The 22,560-nt window shown below is 39.0% G+C and overlaps 1 protein-coding gene across 1 annotated transcript in view; it reads left to right on the top strand.

The window, feature by feature from the left end:
- Positions 1-22,560, top strand: part of Cenpe (centromere protein E) — a 61,874-nt gene that overhangs the window by 13,178 nt on the left and 26,136 nt on the right. Inside the window, exons 11-31 of the mRNA XM_028760450.1 lie at positions 738-867; positions 2,311-2,430; positions 3,608-3,766; positions 5,156-5,312; positions 6,078-6,166; positions 7,672-7,839; positions 8,483-8,557; positions 8,761-8,880; positions 9,577-9,699; positions 9,868-10,024; positions 10,291-10,445; positions 12,130-12,444; positions 12,566-12,838; positions 12,954-13,106; positions 14,423-14,623; positions 16,070-16,228; positions 17,411-17,701; positions 17,825-17,980; positions 18,944-19,222; positions 21,716-21,874; positions 22,043-22,327. Coding sequence (XP_028616283.1) covers positions 738-867; positions 2,311-2,430; positions 3,608-3,766; positions 5,156-5,312; positions 6,078-6,166; positions 7,672-7,839; positions 8,483-8,557; positions 8,761-8,880; positions 9,577-9,699; positions 9,868-10,024; positions 10,291-10,445; positions 12,130-12,444; positions 12,566-12,838; positions 12,954-13,106; positions 14,423-14,623; positions 16,070-16,228; positions 17,411-17,701; positions 17,825-17,980; positions 18,944-19,222; positions 21,716-21,874; positions 22,043-22,327 — 3,724 coding nt within the window. The remainder of the gene's footprint in view (positions 1-737; positions 868-2,310; positions 2,431-3,607; positions 3,767-5,155; positions 5,313-6,077; positions 6,167-7,671; positions 7,840-8,482; positions 8,558-8,760; positions 8,881-9,576; positions 9,700-9,867; positions 10,025-10,290; positions 10,446-12,129; positions 12,445-12,565; positions 12,839-12,953; positions 13,107-14,422; positions 14,624-16,069; positions 16,229-17,410; positions 17,702-17,824; positions 17,981-18,943; positions 19,223-21,715; positions 21,875-22,042; positions 22,328-22,560) is intronic.

Here is a 22,560-nt window from a genome sequence, read left to right as displayed (position 1 = left end):
ACAGTGTCGTTTTAGTACACATGTGATGTGCAAGGTAATTGATGTTTCATCACCTAATAGTCTGAGATGTTTTCTGTTGTACAACTTAACATGTTTCTAGGCCCCAATAATGTAGGAGCCCTGGGTGATTTGGCTTCTCTAGCCATCTTTCCCAAGGCCCTTCCATGGCTGATGCAGTGCACTCTCTATGTGCCAGAGCCCAGGAGATGAAGGCCTCTGCCCCAATCCCAGCCTCATCATGGTCTGCGTCTGTAGCCTACTCTGAACTGTCTCCCTAGAGATCCCTTTGCCTAAATTTTTGTTTTATTTTTTAATTTTTCAAACACAATTGGTCATCAGAGGACAGCTCTTGGGAATCACTTCTCTCCTGTCACCTTGTAGGACCCAAGGGTCTGACTTAAATCCTTAGACCTTAGCACCGGTGCCTCTACCCACTGAGCCATCTCACCAACCTAAAGAACCCTTTTTTTTTCTTTTGTTTTCTTTTATTTTTTTGTCTTTTTATTAGAATATGTTATAATTTATGAGCATAGCTTCTTGTACATATAAATCTAGCCTGAGTTTATTTCCTATCTTAAGTTCACAGTGTAATCTACCTTATACAACCTGTAAAAGCTTAATTTATAAAATTATGACTGAGTGTTCATATTTTTAAAGAAAAACATTTTTTCTGTACATTCTCAACCTTTTTCTTCCCACACTTGTTTCTTACTTACTTCCCACACTTTCTTACTAAGTGGCTTCATAAATTACCGAGATAGCAAGTTAACACGAATTCTTCAAAATTCCTTGGGAGGAAATGCGAAGACACGTATCATCTGCACAGTTACTCCCGCGTCACTTGATGAAACGCTGACCACTCTCCAGGTGAGTTTCCGTTCTCTTATCGGTCCACTGTAGGGAATGAACAACTTTAAGAAGGAAAGATCATCTTCCAAACAAGTCGTCTTCCTGTCATTGATGTAATATCTGTATATATAAAATTGATATACAGCCTGGTAAATAGCATTCCTTAGTTTAATTTTCCAAGGCCTCAGTAATTTGTATCCCATCTCTGTAGTTTTGGGCACAGCCAATACTTTTAACTGAATGGTTTGATATTTTCTTTAAATAACTCATTTTTTTCCATCGATACATGGTAACTAGAAGTTTTATATTAGATTCATAAACAAAAAACCAGTGTTACTTGCCACAAATAGGAATCTAAAATATAAGGTATATGTAACCAAACATTTAGTGAATTTCTACTAACTGTAGGCTGAATATGAGCTGCAGGCCTGAATTTTCTATTTAAAAAGAAAAGAAAATAGGAAACACGTTACTATAGCAGCTTCCTTGGTGAGGACTCTGTTATTAATGCTCACCTTAAGAGAGTCACAGACCCTTGCTTTAGCTGTGCCAGGGTGGGGATGTAGCTTGCTAGAAGGCCCGCATACCATGCACAGACCCTGAGTGTTCCCCATTGTGGGAAAAGTGTTTTAGTGCTTTAAAGCTGGGCTCGGTGGCACATGCCTCGAATCCCAGTATTTAGGATGCTAAAGCAGAGGGACCAGCCTCAGTAACACAAAACACTCTTTCTAAAATAGAAAATAAGCCAGGTATAGTAGTGTAGGCCTCTAATTCTGTATATTGGGGAGTAGAAACAAGATAATTCCTCTGAGTTTAAGGCTAGCTTCATCTACCTATCAAGGTTTGGGCCAGTCTGAGACATATAATAAACTCCTGTCTAAAAAGAAAAAAAACTATAGCCATTGAGTCAAGGTACTGCCGGCCCCACAGAGTTTATAAAGTAGATGAGAACTGGGTTAGTAAAGTGACCAGTAAGAATAGTGTCCTGAAAGCTAAAAAAATGGCTCAGAGGACAAAGCACTTTCTTCACTAGTGTGAGAACTAGAGTTCAGATTCCCAGTACCCAAGCTGGGCAAACATAGAAACTCTCCTGCAATCCCTCCTCTCAGAAGGCAAAATCAAGAGATCCTAGGACAAGTAGGATGGCTAGACTAGCCAAATGAGCGAGCTCTAGGTTCAGTAAGAAACTTGCCTCTGTAAAGAAGGTGAGGCAATGGAGGAAGGTACTGAACAACCCTTGTCTTTTATACACACACACATGCACACATGTGTACCTACACACATGAACACATCACTGCCCCCCCCCCCCCAAAAAAAACTAGAATAAAAGAAAGGGCAAGTACTTTCTGCCAGGAGTGCTAGTTCTTTTTGCAATGAAAGCTGGTTGCAAGAAACAAGTGTTATTGATAATTGGAATTACTTTAGCATTGAACATCCTTATACTTTCATGTTTTGTCCCAGTTTGCCAGCACTGCTAAGTATATGAAGAATACTCCTCATGTTAACGAAGTGTCAAACGATGAAGCTCTCTTGAAAAGATACAGAAGAGAAATAATAGATCTTAAAAAACAATTAGAAGAGGTACGTATGGTTTTTATTTTGGTATTTGGTAAAGGACTAAGAGCCAATATAGAATAATGGAGGTTTGCTTAAGAGACTATAAACTTATAAATATCTGAATTTCCATAATTAATTTTAAAGCGAACAGGCTTTACCTTAAAATAATTCAGTTCGTAAAACTTTAGCTTTAGGAATAAGGGTGGATGTCAGCGGTAGAATGCCACCTGGTGTGCACAAGGCCCTAGGTCTCTCTCCAACAACGACAAAAGAAATTCACTACAAAATGAAGTTATCTTGCTTCTGACAGTTGGAGATGTCGTTTAGTTGGTAGGGTGATTGCCTGGTATGTACAAAGCCCTGAACTCAATCCCCAGCGCCTCAGAGGAAGCCTGGTGGTGGGTGCCTATAGCATTAGCACCTTGAAGTTGGAGGTAGGAAAATTAGGGTGTTCCAGATCTTCTTTGCTATGTATCAAATTCTAGACCAGCTTAGACTACTACATCTACTCTAAATAAATAAATAAGAGGAGGTTCTTAAAATTACTGGGTTTCTTAAACTTATTGAACTATGTTGAGGGACCGTGTCTATATATGTGGCATGTACACTGAGCTAAAGCTGTCTCGTGTGTTTTCACACACTCCTGAATGCCTCCTCTAAGCATAGATTAATCAATCTGTCGTTCTACCGCATGTGTTTTAACCTTCATACTCCCACATCTCATAAAACCTTTCACTTTAGTAATTTTTTTAATGAACTAAAATGTCAAATGAAACAAGACCATCTCTTAACTTATAGTGAGTTTCAAATTTCAACTTCTATGACTTTCCCACCTATTCATGTACTTCATAGATAATTAATAAAATTAACATTTCCCTCATATGACATACAGTAGCATAATAAGAAATGTATGTATTTTAGCTCTTAAGTTTGAGAAACTATTGGCTTTGAGAACTACGTGTTGGGATTTTGGAGGTAGATTATATCTAGTCTATAATAAAGCTATGTACATATATAAAATATAAAATATTGTAATATTTTTGTATAAATTTATATGTATAGTTATATATGTTTATTATATATACTTTAATAAAATTAAAGTTCTCCTAGTTACATACAAATGTAATTTTCTGTTGTTGAAGCTACTTTCAAGGACTCAGTTTTGCTACATTTATGGTTAATATAACCCAATATTTCTTAGGTAAATACAAAGACTCGGGCACAGGAAATGGAAAAGGATCAACTGGCCCAGCTTCTGGATGAAAAAGACTTGCTTCAGAAAGTTCAAGATGAAAAAATTCAGAACCTGAAGCGGATGCTGGTGACATCATCTTCTCTTGCATTGCAGCAGGAGCTAGAGGTGTGTGCAAGATGGCAGTCTGCATGTGGGGAATAGAAAACAGAACAGGCCTTTCTGACTGCTGTAGGTTTGGTAATTTTTATCCATTGATATGGGATCTTTAGAAAAGCTAGAGCATTCTGTGTATTGGCAATATATCATCCGTACCTAAGAACTGAGTTAGAATGACCACTCTCCAACTCTCACTTGAAGAGATACTAATTTGAAAACTCTAGGCTGTTGGTAAAGACAGTCTGAACTATGATTCTTAGTAAAGGCTAATGAAATTTGTAAGATGACTTAAACACTAGAATCACTAACGTTTAATTAATAGTAATACTTCCTTGGGAAAACTGATGGACAAAATAAATCATTGTAGGGTTCAAAATCCCACCTTCCATCAAGTGTGTTTTTTTGTTTCCCTGGGATTGCTTTCTCTGTGTCGAGTAGATGATGCGGGAGTATTTCCGTGTGGAAGGTAGCCTTCAAAGCCAGACCCACGGAACATTGGATCTCAGTTCCATCAGTTACTAGCTGTTGACCTTACCTGAAGGATACCTTGATATCCAGTCTCATGAATGTGTGTAACAGCTCTTTCTATGGAAAATAGAATGATTATTTATATAATCAGTAGGTATGTTGTGTACTGTAGAAGATCTGTAGACATTGAAGAGCTATTGATTAACAAGAGATGAATAGGAAACAGCTCAGTGGAAGATGCTTCAAGGGGAAGTGTATATGACCAAAAGCTTAGAGGGTTGCAAATACAGGACAGACATACTCTGACCTTAATGCACAGTGGCCAGGGCATAGCAAAGCACTTTGAGGAATTTGTATGTGGCATTGTGCTAAGGACAACAGAGCCTTATAGGTGACATCAAAATTGCAGTTTAGAAAGGTGTAGCTACTGTCTGTATCTCTATCAGATAAGCTGATGACCTCTGAGAACTATGACTCTAGAAGGGGAGCAAACTGGACAAATTTGGGAAATAATTGGGAGTTAAATGTGTTGCTTGGCAGTGGAAACAGTAGAGCAGTGACTTATTTGCAAAGGCAATCTTAAGTTATGTGTAAGGACGAAAACTGCTTTACAGAGTCAGGGTGGACTGTGGATGGAACAGAGGCATGGTCTGTTAGGAAAGAAATGAACTTCATTTTAGAATCAGTACTTAGTTTTGGTTCCTGGAATTTAACCCAAGACCTGTACAGTGTAAGTGTGAGCTCTGTGACCAAAATCAGTGTGTTTCCTTAGAATCCCCAAATAAACCAGACTTAAGATCTCTATTGTGGTGTTTAAAATAGGTAAATATATATATATAAAATAAGAACTAGTTTCCTTGCTTTATTTTGTCTGACTTTAGGTCTGTTTGAAATAATTTTGATTTCTTTAGTTATTTTTTGTTTTTTAAGATTAAAAAGAAACGAAGAGTTACCTGGTGCTATGGCAAAATGAAGGATTCAAACTATGAAAAGGAATTTAAAATCCCAACAAGCATAACAACAAGAACACGTAAAACTTCCGTGACTTCTTTGAAAGAAAATTCTTTCATGAAATTGGGAGAGAATGGTGAGTGTGAGTGCCTGGTTTAAGAGTAGCTATGTGACATCATAGGTATTTCCATAACTAGACCCTAACGGCACTAATAGACACGTGGTTCAATAAAGTGTATAAAGGTTCAATAAAGTATGTCAGATGTGGTTTCAGCGGTGAGCATTCATAAGAGTCTGTTAATTCTGAATCCCTTAAGAATGATGCATTGTACGTCAAGTGCAGTACCTTCAGTTTATAATACCACAGAGACTAAGGCAGGAGGACTGCCAAGAAGTCAGAGTTAGGCTGAGTAAGACCCCGTCAAAAACAGAATAATAGGCTGTAGTTTAAACATACAAGTCAGGAGTTTGGGGTTATTTCTGCTCCTATGTTCAGTTAAATGGTGCAGTCTTTGCATAACATCTAGCTAAGCTTATTTTAGTTTTCAGACTGTTATTTATATCAGTTATGTAGGACTGTGTTTCAAAATTGTATCTCCAGCATTCTAGTCATCTTTCAGACATTTTTAATGTACTGATAATGGTCAAATCTCAGATGTAGGGTTTGTCATCTTTATATTGTTTCAAAGATCTTTATCTTATCACAAATTCCAGCTAGCTTTCTTAATTCATACAATAATACGATCTGTGATCACATCTCTTGTTGACATGTTCTTGGCATTCATGCCTAAGTGTAAGTTAATTTGAGCTTACATCCGGTCAGAACTGTATTCATCTCATTTTCATTTTTAGCAGACCTTAGAGTAAGTCTGTTCATGACGTGCATCTTTTCTCCTTGCAGCGCTCTCCTGGGGGAATGAGGTGTTCAATGACACTCTGGAGCCGCTGGCTGAGGTGGAGTGGAGCTCAGCTACATCGCTCCTGGGCGAGGTAATGTCGGACAGTCCACAGAGCGCCTGGCCTTACGCCTGTGTTGTTTTGGCTTTTGTCTTTTTTTAGAATTTTATTTTATGTGTGTGCATGTTTTGCCTCTATGTGTATATGTGTACCATGGCAAATCTGGTGCCAACAGACTCAGCATAGGACCTCACATCCTCTGGAACCAGAATTACAGATAGTTTTAAGCTGCCATTTGAGTGTTGGGAACAGAACCTGGAGTTGCTTGAAGAGTGGCAAGTATTCTTACTGAGCTACCTCTTCAGCCACTGTGTGTCAATTTCTTCCTAGATTTGCTGCTATACCAAACAATTATATCATTGTTAACATGATATATACATTGTTAACCCTGCCTGACTTAATATCAGAGACAAACTTGATTATAGGGAAGACTGTTCTCGTTTTATGTCTCATTGACATCTAGCTGTGAGGTATCTAGAGCTAGACTCAGCATTCTGTGAAGCAGCTGTGAGCTGATACAGTAGGTGAGAACCTGCTTGCAACTCTTACTATCAAATCTTAGGACCTAGAGATAGTGTTAAGTTTTATATTTTGAGACATTTCTTGAAGGTAAGATTGATTTAAGTGACAAGATTCTCAGGTATATAGTAAAGTTGTCTAAATGTGTGTGGTAAAGAAGTCTTTGCTTTTATTTTGGGTACATCTTCAGTGCTTCCTGTAGTTCTGGCAACTACTAATTTGCTGACTATCACAGCACAGTGTGTTCCTCACACATTCTAGGATTTGTTACTTAAAGAAATATGTAGAGGGTTTGGAAAGATAACTCAGCAGTTAAGAGCACTGGCTGTTCTTGCAGAGGACCCAGGCTCAGTTCCAGCACCTACATGGCAGCCCACAACTATCTGTTACTTCAGTTCCAGGAAGCCAACTCCATCTCTGACACCCACAGGTCAGAGATGCAGCATGCACCTACATATGTGCTCACTAAATACTCAGACAGCTTTAAATTCAACTTTTAAAAAGTGACTGAAGAAAAATAACAAAAACATCAAAAATAAATAACAAAAAAATCCTACATTAAGCTATTTTCCTCCTATGTTAAAGTTTTTCACAAAGTAGCATACAAAATAGAAATGGGCTTCTCTAGGGATAGTATGGTAGAACATGGAAACCGTTAGGAGCTTAGAAGTTAGTCCATGACGTTTCATTTCTGTTTCTTTTCCAGCCCGCTTAGAAATAAGTTAGACAAGCAGGTGAATGAAGGGCTACCGTCGGGATCCCGTGGACTTCTCGGGTTCTCTCTGTTTTCGCAGTTAATTGGCCTTTCCCTGTCTGACCCAGGCAGGTTTATTACTTAATGATCTTCAGTTAATCTACCTGTTTCAAGTTAAGGAGATTACACAGATGGTAGAGAAGAGAACAGCCTATATCAACTGGGTCAAAGTTGATTTTCAGTTAGTCTACATTTTAGTTAAGTAAGCAATTAAAAAGTATATCTGCATTTTCTCTGATTGGAAATTTGTTTCTGTTTGTACTAGGAAAACTTAGAAAGTGAGTTGAACTCACTTAATGCTCAATATAATGATTTGGTATTAGACAATGAACAGCTAAGAAGAGAAAATGAAGACTTGAAATTGAAATTAAAAGAAAAAAATGAGTTGGAGGAATTTGAGTTTCTAGAACAAAAACAAGAAAAAGAACAAGAGGTAAGAGAAATAGAAATACTGAACTTAAAACAAGACATCATACTTGTCAAAAGTATCATTCTCATAAAACGTTGATTTCTAGGATTGAGGTATTGCTGGTTTTCATGTGAGTACACAACTTAGAGCATTTAAACAAGAAGTAATTAATTTAATTTAAATTTGTTTTAAACAAGCCAGATTTGTTTCCTGTTGCACTTGTAACTTGTTTTTAATGGGTGTGGGTTTGTTTCCTGGTGCTTCTTGGATTTTTTTACTATCTTATGTTACTATTCATTACATGTAGATGTGTATGTCAGTTTGTAAGTATTAATTAGGCATGTACATGAGTGTGTCTGCCCACAGAGGCATCAGATTTAGTAGAGCTACAGTTGCAAATGATTGTGAGCTGTCTGACAATAGGGGTGCTGGGAACCAAACGTGGGTCCACTGGAAGGAGGGCTAGTCCCCCTGACTGCTGAGTCAGCTCTTGATTAAAATGCGCCTTTACTGTACTTTGAACAGTTAATCTCCCAATCTCTTGTATGCCGGGTGTCTCTAAAGTAGTAAAGAATGCTTTCTTTGGTTTTCCTTTTCTCTGTGTCTTTTTTATTTTTTGTGTGTATTAACAATTGGTTTGCTGTTTCCTGTTCACATGCTCTCATAGATGCAACTAATGCATGAAGTTTCCAACTTAAAGAATTTAATTAAACATGCAGAAGAATATAATCAAGATCTTGAGGTAAACATTTATCTTAGTATTTCTCTTATAAGTAACTACAACTTCAAATGCTTGTAATTAAACACGACTCCAGAAAATAGAGGAATTATATTTTAAATACTAGTAAATTTTGATCAATTTAAAATTTAAATACAAGTAGTTTTTGTCATTTTAAATTCAAATCGTGTACTAAATTGAGTTTCACTGTTCTTTGATTCTTTTAGAATGAACTAAGTTCAAAAGTGGAACTTCTTAAAGAAAAAGAGGACCAGATTAAGAATCTGCAAGAATACATAGATGCCCAGAAGTCAGAAAAGATGAAGATAGACCTGTCATACTCGTCGGTAAAATCTGTTTTTCTTTTGTTGTGTGATTGATTTGGCATTTCTAGTAGATGATTATAAGCACCCTACTAAATGGTTATATTCTGAGCCAGCTATGCACCAGGCTTGCCTATAGTCAATTTAAATATGTCTAACATGAGCGGAGTTCTTTCTTCAGTTAATGAACTATTCGTGTCATCTGTATTTTACCAAGACAGACTTGAAGTAATTGCTTCAGTAGTTTTAGTTTTTTCCTCCTCTAGGTTGGTGGGTGGGTTGGTGGTTTGATTGGGTGGTTGGTTGGTTGGTTTGTTGATTGGTTCGTTTGGTAGGTGGGTGAGTTGGTTGGTTTGAAACAGTGTCTCACTGTATAGCTCTGGCTGGCTTAAAATTCAGTATGTTGGACAGGTTGCCTTTTAACTCACACACATCCACCTGCTTGTATGTCCAAAGGTCTGGCGTTAAAGGCATATGTCAACATACCTGTCTTAAATTTTTTAATAAACACTAACCAGCTTCCTAAATGATATGTCTAGATGTGCTATTATGATACAGAAAAGTATGGCCAGAATTTCTCATCCTGATTTCATTTGTTTGATTAGTAGCATAGCTTCACCTTTAGATCATCTAGGAATAACGTGTGTATATGTTCTCCAGAGTATTTTCCAAACCTACCAAACCTGGGTCTCCTAAGTATCCCTTTTGTCATCTGCCTAGGAAGCCACTGAAGACCTGAAACAGGTGATGCGCACTCTGTCTGATATGGACACAGTGGCCCTTGATGCCAAGAAAGAGTCAGCTTTCCTTAGAAGTGAAAATCTGGAGCTGAAGGAGAAAATTGTAGGTAACTTTTCAGAATTTATGACAATAGAGTTGTAGTACTATAGTACAGTACTATAGTATACATACTATATATATATGCTGTATATAGTTCAGTACTATAGTATTTTAGTACTTTAGTACTACAGATCCATACAATGTTTCCAATTTTCAATGTTTTTCCAATAGAATGAACTTTCAGATTCTTGTAAGCAAATGGAAAATGACATTCAAATGTATCAGCGCAAACTGGAGGCAAAAAAGAAAATCCAAACTGATCTGGATAAGGAATTACAGTCAGCTTTTCAAGAAATATCAAAACTCAACGCCCTGGTAGATGGCAAAGGTATTACACAAATTCCGTTTGCACGTGGACCAAAAAATTATGCAAAGGAATTGAGACCATTCCCAAAGTGCAGTGGCTGCTAAGCTCTGAGTTTTTTGTCAGTTTAAATGCCTTTGGTCTGAGTTTAAATGTCTCTGGTGTCAGTGTTCACAAAGAGTTCTGTGAGTACCATGAAAGGGTTTAAAAATAGTTTCAAATGCAGTAGACATGACTTGAGAAAAGTGGTTTAAAATCTATTAAAAATTAGGTCACTTTTGTCAACATAGGCTTATTGTCTAATTTGGAATTGGAGAAAAGGATTACTGATCTCCAAAAAGAATTAAATAAAGAAGTTGAAGAAAAAGAAACTTGGCAAAAAGAAGTTACCTTGCTGTCGGAGTTGAAATCTTTACCATCTGAGGTGGAAGCGCTGAGGAAAGAGGTGAGCAGGCGGAGGCGGTGTTAGCAGGTGACTGTGTGTGTGTTGGAAAGGACTGCATCCAAACTCTCAGTGCTCTTAGTGAGTGCGAGCAAAGCCGTGTTCTCAGTATAGTCGACAGGGTGCCTCCTAACAGTCTGTGCAGCAGCTCTGTTTGCTCTTCACAGATATTTACACAGCTTCAGCTTAGCCTCTCCCCCCGCTTGCTGGTACTAGTCGTATCACTGTGCTGAAGAAAAAGAATTTAGAAGGTAAGAAGGCATCTGGAGATAGCTTCATGCCCATGATCTCAGCATTGGAGAGACTGAAGCGGGTTTACATAGCATCAATATGACAAAAAAAAATCTCTAGTGCAAATAAGCAGATGTCTGTGGCATGCTTAGCTGTACATGGCACGTATTTTATATGCCCTTCCTAGGCTCAGGAAACACCAGCAAGGAAGGGATGGAAACATTGTAAGTTTGCAGTGGAACATTACAACTAACAACTCCTGTTAACTCCAGTTCCAGGGACATTTGAAGCCTTTTTCTGGCTTTCCATGGACCTGCATGTGCATGGTGCATAGACATACATGCAAGCAGAACACTCAAACACATAATAAAAATAAATCTCAAAAAGTAGCCATTTGACAGTTAACAATGACAGTTTTTGGAGACAATATAAGTTTTCCAGGTCAGTAAATGAGCCTGCAAACTCTTGGCCTTTCAACTCATTTCTCTCTCTACCTTTTTAAAAGAAATAGAAGTGCCAAGAATTTGAGTGCTTACTATATAGCAAACCTCTTGCTAAAGAATTTGCATGCACTATTCCATTGATCCTATAAGCCAGTGGCTCTGGAGACCTCTCAGGAGTTAACCAACCTTTCACAGGGATCACGTAAGACAATCTGCGTGTCGTCACAGCTCTACATTACAATTCATTAACAAATGTAACAACATTACAGTAATGAAGTAGCAGCAAAGATAATGTCATGGTTGGAGGGGTCTCCACACATGAGGAACTGTATTACAGGGTCACAGGATTAGGAAAGGCTGTGAACCACTGCTATAAATGTTTAACAACTAAAGTACATGAAAAGAACAGTGGATTCTATTTTCAATTCCCAGCACACAGTTGTCAAGCTGGTCCCTGAGCAGTATAGCCCTGCCTCCTAAGCCAGCAGCCACACCCTGCTGTTGCCCTTCTTTTTGTGGGCTTTTTAGCTCTCTCATCTTTCCCTTTCACAGTGAGGAAACTGCCCATAAATCTATTGTGGATTACTTAATCATTTAAATGATGCTTCTTAAATAATTTTTAAAAGCATAATTTATCCGTAGACTAAATTTTTAGAAATTCGAATTGCAGTCAGTAACTTTTGTTGGGGGGAGTAAGTCAGATGTTGAGGAAAACCATAAAGTGCCTGCCTAAAGACATGAAAAAGGCAATAAAAGATGGGTTTAAACCTGCTAAGTGAAGAGGTCATGACAAGAGCATTGCCGTCCTCCGTAGACTGCTGAATGGCTGCATGCGTGCCCAGTGTGCACGGAGCCAGTGCGCACGGTGCTCTGACTTCCATTCTGAGCTGCAAATAAAAAATTGACCCCCATTTCTCAATCAAATTTTCACTTAATTTACAATTTTCCTGAAGCCTACTTCAGAGTATCTATCATATTTTTTAACAGCCCTAAATTTTATTTCTCTTCCCTAGCTGCATGAGAAATCTGAAGAGCTCTGTATCATAACAACAGAAAGAGAAAAATTGTTTTCAGAAATAGCTCATAAAGACAGTAGAATTCAAGGTTTACTTGAGGAAATTGGAAACACTAAAGATGACCTTGCCGCTTCCCAACTGAGTCAGAGAAACCGTGATGAAGAATGCCAAGCACTGAAAAGCCTGCACATGGAGCTCCAGCACAGACATGAGGGGGTCCTGGAGGAGACGGAGAGGATGAAGCAGGAGATAGGGACTCTCTCCAAAGAAGCAGAAGACCTAGCTTTAAGTTTGGATTCCATGAAGGCTGAGGTTGGTACAAGCTCTTTCAAGAGGAATGGGCTTTTGTTCTCTTGACTTGTGTCTGCATGTGTGTGTCTGTCTCTGTGTGATACAGTGTTTGGCTTTTACCTCTCACACTTTTTCTTGAAAGCTTTCTCAGAAGACTCAAGAACTTGAGCAGAAGACAGTCGAGGGTCAAGAAAGGCTAAATAAAATGGAGCTGCTGACAGAAGAGCTGGAAAGCAGAGACTCCAGCCTGCAGTCTGTAGAGAAGGAGAAAGCTCTGCTCACGGAGAGGCTGCAGCAAACCTTGGAGGAAGTGAAAGCCTTAACGCAAGAAAAGGAAGAACTAAAGCAGCTCCAGGAGAGCCTGCGAACTGAGAGGGACCAACTCAAAAGTGACCTTCAGGACACTGTGAACATGGTAAGGTTCAGTTGGTAGGAACTGCAGGAAGTCTCATTATGTGTGATCAAGTAGTAACTGTAAAATTAGTGTGCTTCACATTCTAATGAAATGGTTTTCTTTGTCTCTTACAAAGAACATAGATTCTCAAGCACAGTTATTTAATGCTCTTGAGTCTTTGAAAAAACAAGAAACAATTAACATGCTGAAAACGAGAGCTGCCGAGGAAGTGTCTAATCATTTACATATAAAGGACCAGGAAGGAACTAGAGATGAAGGTCAGCAAAAGGTAAGGAACAGCCCGTGACTGTGGGCTTCCGATAGGCTTCTACAAGAGTTCCTTTAATAGCAGACACAGTGATGGACAGTACCCTGTAAGATGAGGTAAACTCCCCAGCCTGCCTCTGATCAGTGTTTCTTCACAGCAACAGAAGCCTAAGTAGGACACTACTTATGAAGGACGGAAGTAGGGGGGTAGAAAATACAAGAAATTAGGATAGCAAAATATTTCCAGGAAAAAGTTTGATTGTTTTAAAAGCCTGAGGTAACAGCAAGCTTTAAAAGTATTTGTAAAACCTCTCAGAGAATAGGAACGCAGAATTTGAGAAGAGACGACACAGGAGAGTTGACTAGGGACAAGATCATGGAGAGTCTCTCAAAATCAGTAGAAGCCTGGACCTTTTACAGACGCCTACTTTAAACAATAGATTCTCCTTCAAGATGGTGCCAAGCCACTCCACCCTGGTGACTTGTCAGCCCAAGGGATGATTTTACCAAAGCGCATGTATCACTTCGGCTGCTTTCTGACACACCTGTCACTTAAGTCACTTTCTTGCTGCTGTCACAAAACATGTAACAAAGCAGTTTAAGGAAGGATGTGTTATTTTGCCTCACGGTATAAAAGGTATAACCCACTGTGTCGGGGGAGTTATGGGAACACAAGTGTGAGGTCTCATCACATTCCTAGTCAGGAAGCAGGCGGGAGCGCCACGGCTCAGCTCGGCTCAGCTCAGCTCAGCTCCCTCTCCTTTTAATCAGCCCAGGACCAGCTCACTGACTAGCCCACATTCTCTACTTTGGAACAAAGTATTTTTGTTTTCTAATTCCGTCAGCACTCAGGGAAGTAAATGATGTCCTCAATATCCTTTTTGTAGCACAAAATAGTATCATACAACTTGGAAAATATTTAAGGAAGATGCGTAGACAAGAAAGGTATATGTCTCTATTATCTAATCAGTTTAAATAAATGAATGTACAGTCAGTTTAACCTCACATACATGAAAGTTGTAATGTGAACTGCCACCTAGGCAGTTCTTGCCAGCAGGCAGGTCTAAGAATACCAGTTCTGGAGCCAGACCACTTGAGCCCAAAGCTAGCTGCATTCTCTCTGCATGATTTTAAATACATGAATTTACCTCTCTCAAATTTAAGTTACATCATTACCAACAGGGATAATAATAATGTCCTCCTCCTATGGTTGCAGAAGAGAGTCAGTGTGTTTATATGAAACTAGTACTTGGTACAGAATATAAGTGATGGGAACTTTATTAATATTAAAGTAGGTGTTAACTACTTAAGAAATTCTTCAGTGCGTTCTTGTTTCAGATGGATGGCACAGATGAACAGAATCTGCAGGCTGAGAGCACCCACACATTAGTTGTTGATGGTAAGGACAACGGAGTAACTGAGGAACAAAGGAAAATAGACTCTCTGATGCAGGAGAATAGCGGACTCCAACAGACACTGGAAAGTATTAGAGCAGAAAAGGAGCAATTGAAGATGGACCTCAAGGAAAGTATCGAAATGGTAGGATCGAGCTCTCTACAGTTGACCATATATTTTTATCTGTTTATTTTAGATGTTAGTAACTTTATTCAGGTATAATCTGTATACAATAAATAGGTCATGGAAGTACATGGTTATATGACTTTTGACAAGTGACTCTGCCTAAGTTAGAATTACTAGGTGTCGTGTGTTAACCTGATAATCATTTGCCATTTTGATTTCCAGATCAGTTCTGCCATTTGGTATTCCCATCAACAACGAGAATCCTGGTAGCTCCCCTTACCAACACTTTATATTTATTCACACTTTCAATTTTAGCCACTCTTTGGATAATGTTCCTATTTTACTTTACCTTTCCCTAGTAACAAAAGATGTTGAACATGTTTCATAAGGTAAATAGCCATTGAACATCCTTAATGATTTATTCTCTTAATGTTGTATTATAGTTGATGGGTATTATACATAGTTTGTTAAATATGTTCCTGAATGTTTCTCTTTTACTATTGCTTTTAATTTTATTTTAAATCATTGATGTTTGCCAATATTCCCATACCTGGCTGTCTTAGTCAGGGTTTCTATTCTTCCACAAACATCATGACCAAGAATCAAGTTGGGGAAGAAAGGGTCCAACACTGCTGTTCATCACCCAAGGAAGTCAGGACTGGAACTCAAGCAGGGCAGGAAGCAGGAGCTGATGCAGAGGCCATGGAGGGATGTTACTAGTTTGCTTCCTCTGCCTTTCTCAGCTTGCTTTCTTATAGCACCCAAGACTGCCAGGTCAGGGATGGTACCACCCACAATGGGCCCTTCCCCTTTGATCACTAATTGAGAAAATGTCTCACAGCTGGATCTCATGGAGGCATTTTTGCAACTGAAGCTCCTTTCTCTGTGATAACTCCAGCTAGTTTTAAGTTGACACAAAACCAGCCAGAACACTGGCTCAGTTTTTGTATCTGTTGCAAGGCTCTATAATCTGTATGGGTTGAAATTAATAATTTTGGAAATACATTGTGGATACAGTGGCATCTGACACGTTATGCTATTTTAGTTTTCTATATTTAGAATTGTCTGGTTTGTCAACAAACTGAATGAAAATTAGCAATCAAACACAAAGTATATTCCTTCTCTGACTTGGTGTGTTTTGTGGACCTTCATATACAAGCATTGCCATATGATCTTAGTAATGAGTTAACCCACATCTGCCAGAAGAGAATGGAAACCATCTTGAGCTCACTGGTCATTGGTCAGTGCTTGAATCCAGTCATAAAAGCATCAGAAAGAAAATGTGACTTCAGTCACTTCGGCCACTGAAAGCAGACTAACATCTCTTTACAGTTGTCTTTTGCTATATAGTTATACTTGAGTTTCTTCATTTTGAGTCAAAAGTAATTTCTTAGTATTCCTGGTTTTCTAAAGGTAAGCTAATATTATAAATTCTAATCTAGAACTTGTTTTTAAAAACTCTAGAGTATTGAAAACCAGGAAGAGTTACGAATTCTTAGAGATGAACTTAAAAGGCATCAAGAGATAGCTGCACAGGAAAAGGATCATGCCACGGAGAAGAGTGAAGAGCTCTCCAGGGCGCATGAGAGATTGGCAGAAATAGAAGAAAAGTTAAAGGAAAAGGTGAACTTCCCACACTGTCTTCCTGAATGTTTGTTCTGACTGCACATTTTGCTCTTAAATTTTGATTCTTCTAATCTTAAATATCTCCAACTTGGAGAATGCTAACAGTTTGATATATATTATGGGAAGCTAGGCATGATAACTCAGTCTGAAGGCTGAGGCAGTGTAAGTGTGAGTCAGTATGATACCAGCCTGGGCTGCCTACTGTGTTCTAAGCCAGCCTGAGCTATAGACTGAGACTCTGTCTCTGAATAAACAAATGATAGGTGTGTATTATTTATTTATTTATATCATGGAGGATTGTGATTGTTTGGAATCTGTGTTTATATACTTAACTAGTCTCTTGGCTTTTTAGTTTAATTTTTTTCATTTCACCTTGCTCCATTGATAAAATTATGTAAGTTTCCAAGGTTATACCAGAATTACCATGAAGTGGCTTACAAGACAGAAATGCATTCTGTTATTGTTCCTCCTTGTTTGTTCATTGTGTGTCTTCTCTTTGAGACAAGGTCTCACTATGTAGCTCTGGCTGTCCTGAAACTTGTTACCCAAACCAAGCTGGCCCCCAACTCCCAGAATCCAAGTTTAAAATTGAAGTGTCAGTGGCATTCCTTTTGATGGCTTAAGGAAATCTCTCTTTTTTTTTTTTTTTTTTTTTTTTGCTTTGACTGGTATCTCCGAGCTGTCCTGGAACACCACCACTCTACTGTAATCCAGGAGAATCTGGCCTCTCTACTTAACCTAATTATATCTGCAAAAGTCCCATTTCCATACACACAAACTCATCCAAACTATTAACCAATCAAAAAGGTATAGTAAAACTATATGTCATTCCTAATCTCATTAATTATCATCACCATTCTATATATTCTTAGTCCCAAGTAATCTCAATAATAATAAAAATACCAGCAAACAAAGACCACCCAGCTACTACCATTATTCAGGTCGCACAACTATACATTGCCGCAACCCCAACTCCATCTCCAAACAGGTTCACATGCTTAGTTTTAGATAGTCTTGAATTGTTTAGCCCACCATAAGCATTATGACTAAGGGCTGGTTTTACATCCAATGCTGCTCATCCATTTCCATTGAGGTAGACAATGCTCTGTTAATGGTACTACATAAAAATCTAGCCAAATATCAGCAACATAATAATTATACAAAATTGTACCTTCTAAGAACCAGAAACTCCAAGAGACAGAGCAGCAACTTCTTAGTACAGAAGAAGCTATGAGTAAGATGCGGGCAAAGGCGATTGAAGTGGAGAGCTTGCAGAATGAATTCAGAAACCAAGGATTAGCATTGGAGCGTGTGCAAGCAGAGAGACTGGAGTTAGCTCAGAAACTTCATGAAAACTATGAGGAGATGAAATCTATAACCAAAGAAAGAAATGATCTAAAGGAATTGCAGGAGTCGTTTGAAATAGAGAAAAAGCAACTTAAAGAATATGCAAGAGAAATCGAAGCCGAGGTGAGTAATAACAGCCATTTCTTTATCTAGTAAATGTTTCTTTAGTAACCTATTCAACTGGAAAGAGGGAGGCAGTATTGGGTGAACACTATAAAATTCTTTAAATTTCACTTACTGACCAAGGGCCTACAAACAAAAGAAGAATTAAACGTTGCCCAAGCAAATCTAAAAGAGTACCAAGAAATCATCAAAGAGCTAAGAAGAAGCATTTCTGAAGAAGCAGCTCAAGCAGCAAGCTCCCAGGACACAGCAAAAACTGGCCCTGAATTACAAGGAAAGGTATGTCATGTCTTCATGTCTTTTGCCACTTCTGTCTCCTTTCTCCTTGGAAGGAAAATAGATGCATAGTTACAGTTTATTCACTGGGTAAGAATTTGGTGGCTGTCTAGTGTAGCAGACACAGTAGGCTGATACCACCTACACTCTCAGAACTTGGGGGTAAAGCAAGGAAATCCGTGAGTTCAAAACCAGGCTGGACTCCACAGAAAGTTTGAGGTTCTCCTGAGCTATGGAAGACCCTGTCTCAAAAAAGAAAAACGTAACGGAAGAACAAAGATCCATAGTGATTTGTAGTAGAGGAAATAGCGGTAAGTGAGGAGTCAGGCAAGTAAAACACCACGAGTGAGTGCTGTGGGAAAGATGGCATTGGGAGAGCTGGGCCAGTCCAGCTTTAAAAACTACTTTCTGCCAAGCACTGAAACTTGTATAATAAAATGGTTCTTTTTCTCAGTGTGTATACATGTTTTAAAAATTCCTTGATTCTAATGTAGTACCTGTAGAAATATGCAAAATTACATGGTTCCACTAACAACCAGGATGAATGGGGAATCTGTGTACACAGAAAACTTGGAAGGTAGCATTTGGATTCAGCAAAAGGTGGGAACTATATATACATATACATAGTATATTTTAAATATGCTGTGTGTACTACATAAATTCACAAAGACCTATGACACCTTTTATTTGCCTATAATTTGGGAACCAGTTAGAAATTAAGCCTGTGACTGACTGAGTTACTAGTGTGATGATATATAAGATTGGTTCACTCTGGGTCTAAGCTGACAAGGAAGTATGGCATACTTATACTAGATGTTATGTTGAATCAGAAGAGATCGAGAGTGAGTGCATAGGGAGGCTGTGAGGGTCAAGGTCGCTGCCATTGCTGATGAAATCTTCCCGACCTTTTCCATCTAAAAGATACAATCTCTAGATAATAACCTTGTGCTTTGTGACTATTACAAGATCCCAGTGCTTGGAGAGCAAGAGCTACTTCCTGATGTGAAAGAAGCCATGGACAGTGCAGAAAAAGTGAATGAGCTGGAAGAACATTCCAGAACAGTGCAGTCAATAACAATGGAGGGCGTAGAAATAGAAAGCCTCGAGCTGACCAAGATACTTGAAGAAAGTCAGAAGGAAATCAGCTGTCTCACTAAAGAGAGAGAAGACCTGAGAAGGACACAGGAAGCACTTCAGGTCGAATGTGCCCAGCTGAAAGAAGATGCCAGAAGAACTTTGGCTAATGTGAGTTTTTGTTTACTTTTGGTTTTTCAGATGCAGTCTCATGTGGCCAAACTTGGTCTTGAACTCATAATTCTTCTGCCTCCCCTTTCTCAGTCCTAGGACACAGTCATGTGTACTACTTCTCACTTAAACTAGTGGGTTTTTTGTTTTGTTTTGTTTTGTTTTGTTTTCCAGAATTAAGTTGTGTCACATTTAAACACATTGCCTGTGTCACACTTAAAATCTTACTACTCACTTTCTGCAAATGTTTCTTAATCATAGAATGACTGGAAATAGAATAGTTAAAAATGCAAGTGAATATAAAGAAACAAACATCAGAGTATCTTTTTTTTTCTTGAGTATTCAAAATTGATTTAGAAGAATCAGTGCTTTAATCACAGAAAAAGTAAACCAGAAACAATGATCACCTTCCCATCCTACCCCACCTGCCCTGCCCCACCAGCTGCCATGCCTGGCAGTAGGGAACTCTAATCTGAGCACTGAGATGGGGCTATCAGACTGGAGCTTAAATAGCACTGTATCAAGGCCAAGCGCCAAGACAAATAAGTAAGAGCCTGTGTTAATTTATCAGACCCTTTTCTCCATAAGGTATTATTGTTGTCATCATGGCTTCTGATGGAAACCTAGAAATCAGTCCTACTCTGACTCTGTCTTCCCTTCACTCACTCTATAATGCAGTTTCCAAACCTTGTGGGGAGTTGTACACGTACATGTATGTGGTGTGTACACATATGTGGTATGTACACGTACATGTATGCGTGTGACCTGTATTAAAACCCTCCTATTTTTCTATTCATATTACCAATACCCTAATGCACCATTATTTCTTTCTAGCTCCCCACATTCATTTTATTGTAGATTTATTTTTATTTTATGCATATGTGCATTTTTTGCCTGCTTGTTTATCACGTGTGCCTGAGGCCCAAAGAAGTGGTGAGCATCCATGGGATTGCTGGGGTGGAGCCCAGGTCCTTTTAAACAAGTGCTCTTAGCCACTGAGCCAGCTCTCCAGCCCGATACATTCATTCTTACACATGTCTAACAAAGTTCCCATTTTTGGAGTAAACTGTTTTCTTTTTTAATTTGTTTACTCTATACTGTGGCTCTTTAAAAACTAGAACCCACTGCATGGCCCGTGAGTCCCAGGAGCATAGAGCCTGCTGGTGGTGACCTTGCTGTAGCCCATCCTTCCTGTGACACTCTTCTCTGATCCCATGTGCTTCTCAGTTTTTAATGCTCTAATGATCATGTAGCACTTACATATACAGCGTTGTAGCACCAGTGTTTTTATTCTTCAGCTGCTTTCTGTCCCCTAGGAAGCCCTTCCTAATGACTCATGATAGTACGGATACCTGGCATCAATGTCCTGAACAGCCTATCTCCTCAGTTTGAGGAGGTTTAGCACAGGATCTGTCTTTTTCCCTAAAAATATGATTCTAGTAGAAATCATAGATGCAGGGAACAAAAAGACTTCCTATTTTATCTCCAGCCTTTATCTAGAGAAATACTTGACAGTAAAGTGAACCCTTAGTTAAAACATATTAACTGGGGCTAGAGAGATGGCTCAGGAGTTAAGAGCACTTGCTGTTCTTGCAGAGGACCCAAGTTCAATTCCCAGCACACACAATGGCTCACAACTCTATACTCCAGTACCAGGGGCTTTGACATGCTCTTCTGCCAGGTACAGTTGTGGTACACAGACAAAATACCAGTACATAGAAGTTTAAAACTTTAAAAAAAAAAAGTATGTATGTGTGTGTGTGTATAAACATAAAAAACATTAACTGGGAAATGGATGAGTGTGGAAAGATTACCCTGTAATGAGCCATTGGATTCTGTCTACTATGTTTAGTTATCAAATATATTGTCTTGGAATTCCCATAAAATGCAAGAAGGTTTATACAAATAAAAAACAGCCCCACAATGTGGTAGGGAAGGACAGTGAGTCTACTAAAGTAATGAATGAGTGAAGTTGAACAACCGAGGAACAATGCAAAGGCAGAGAGAAGAAAGAAATTCTCAAGTTAGTAAAAGCAAATATTTAGGATGCAGCTAGGGATTATGCTGGTTTAGTAAAGCTGTTTATAGATTCTCCTCCAAGACCTATGACTTCACTAGCCCTGAGTAGTTGCTTAGCTTTCTAGTACCAGGTATTATTTCCGTCTTGTTGAGCAGGTCTTCAGTCTAATGAGAGAGCTGTTGGTTACCACCAAGGTATACATGGCATTGCTGCACCCCTGGGGTTATTATGCTATACTGGCCAAAGGAGAAAGATGCATTACTGTGCCTGCAGCGGGTTCTCCAGGCAGAACATGAGCAGTCACAGCATCTCAGAGAAGTCACAGATAAAATAGTTTCCTCTTTGCACTGTATTTCTCAAGATCTTTTATGAGCAGATATTTTCCTTATGACTAAATCTTTTCAAAAAGAAGTTAATTATAATATGATGGTTATATTTCTATAAACATCTGATAACTTTCTCTAATACTAAAGCATCTACAAACTGAAGAGGAACTTAACCTTGCTCGTTGTTGCCTGAAAGAACAAGAGAACAAACTTGACACCCTAATAATGAGCCTCTCCCAGAAAGAAGCTGAGCTGTCAAGTCTGCGGGGACAACTAGAGTCAACCACTGCTGAACTATCGAGAAAGGTAAATTGAAGGCGAGAAGCAGTGGGAGGAAACTGGAAGGAGATTGCTAACTTGAGGACTGTTTACATACTGAATTATGTTGCAACCTATTTTGTATTTTTCCTTAAAATGAGAGAGAGAATATACCTGTGTGTGTTGTGCTGATAACTTACTTATCATTGGTTGAAGGTTCAAGAACTCGGTGAGAAACAGGAACAACTTAAAATAAAAGAAACTAGTGAGGCTCAAGAGAAGAAGGATGAACTAGACCAAGTCAGGGCGCTTCTCCTCGCCAAGGACGCAGCCCTGGAGAGTGTAGAAAGTGACAGGCTCCGGCTGAATAAACAACTTGAAGAAAGCCAAGAGGAAATAAAAGTTCTAGTTAAGGAAAGAGAAGAGCTGAGAGGAATACAAGAGGCTCTTCGTGTGGAGAGTGAGAAGCAGAAGGAAAGCATTGAGGAACTCAGCACGAAGGTGAGTCTGATGCTGCTGATGTGGAGCGCGGTGCAGATGAGCTGTCTGCTGCTGATGTGGGGTGCGGTGCAGATGAGGTGTCTGCTGCTGATACCGGGTGCAGTGCAGATGAGGTGTCTGCTGCTGATGTGGAGCGCGGTGCAGATGAGGTATCTGCTGCTGATGTGGAGCGCGGTGCAGATGAGCTGTCTGCTGCTGATGTGGGGTGCAGTGCAGATGAGGTGTCTGCTGCT

This window comes from Grammomys surdaster, unplaced genomic scaffold (assembly GCF_004785775.1).
Source record: "Grammomys surdaster isolate TR1022 unplaced genomic scaffold, NIH_TR_1.0 126531, whole genome shotgun sequence".
Lineage (NCBI taxonomy): Eukaryota > Metazoa > Chordata > Mammalia > Rodentia > Muridae > Grammomys > Grammomys surdaster.
Note: the sequence above shows the minus strand (reverse complement) of the source record. Positions and strands in the feature narration are given on the sequence as shown.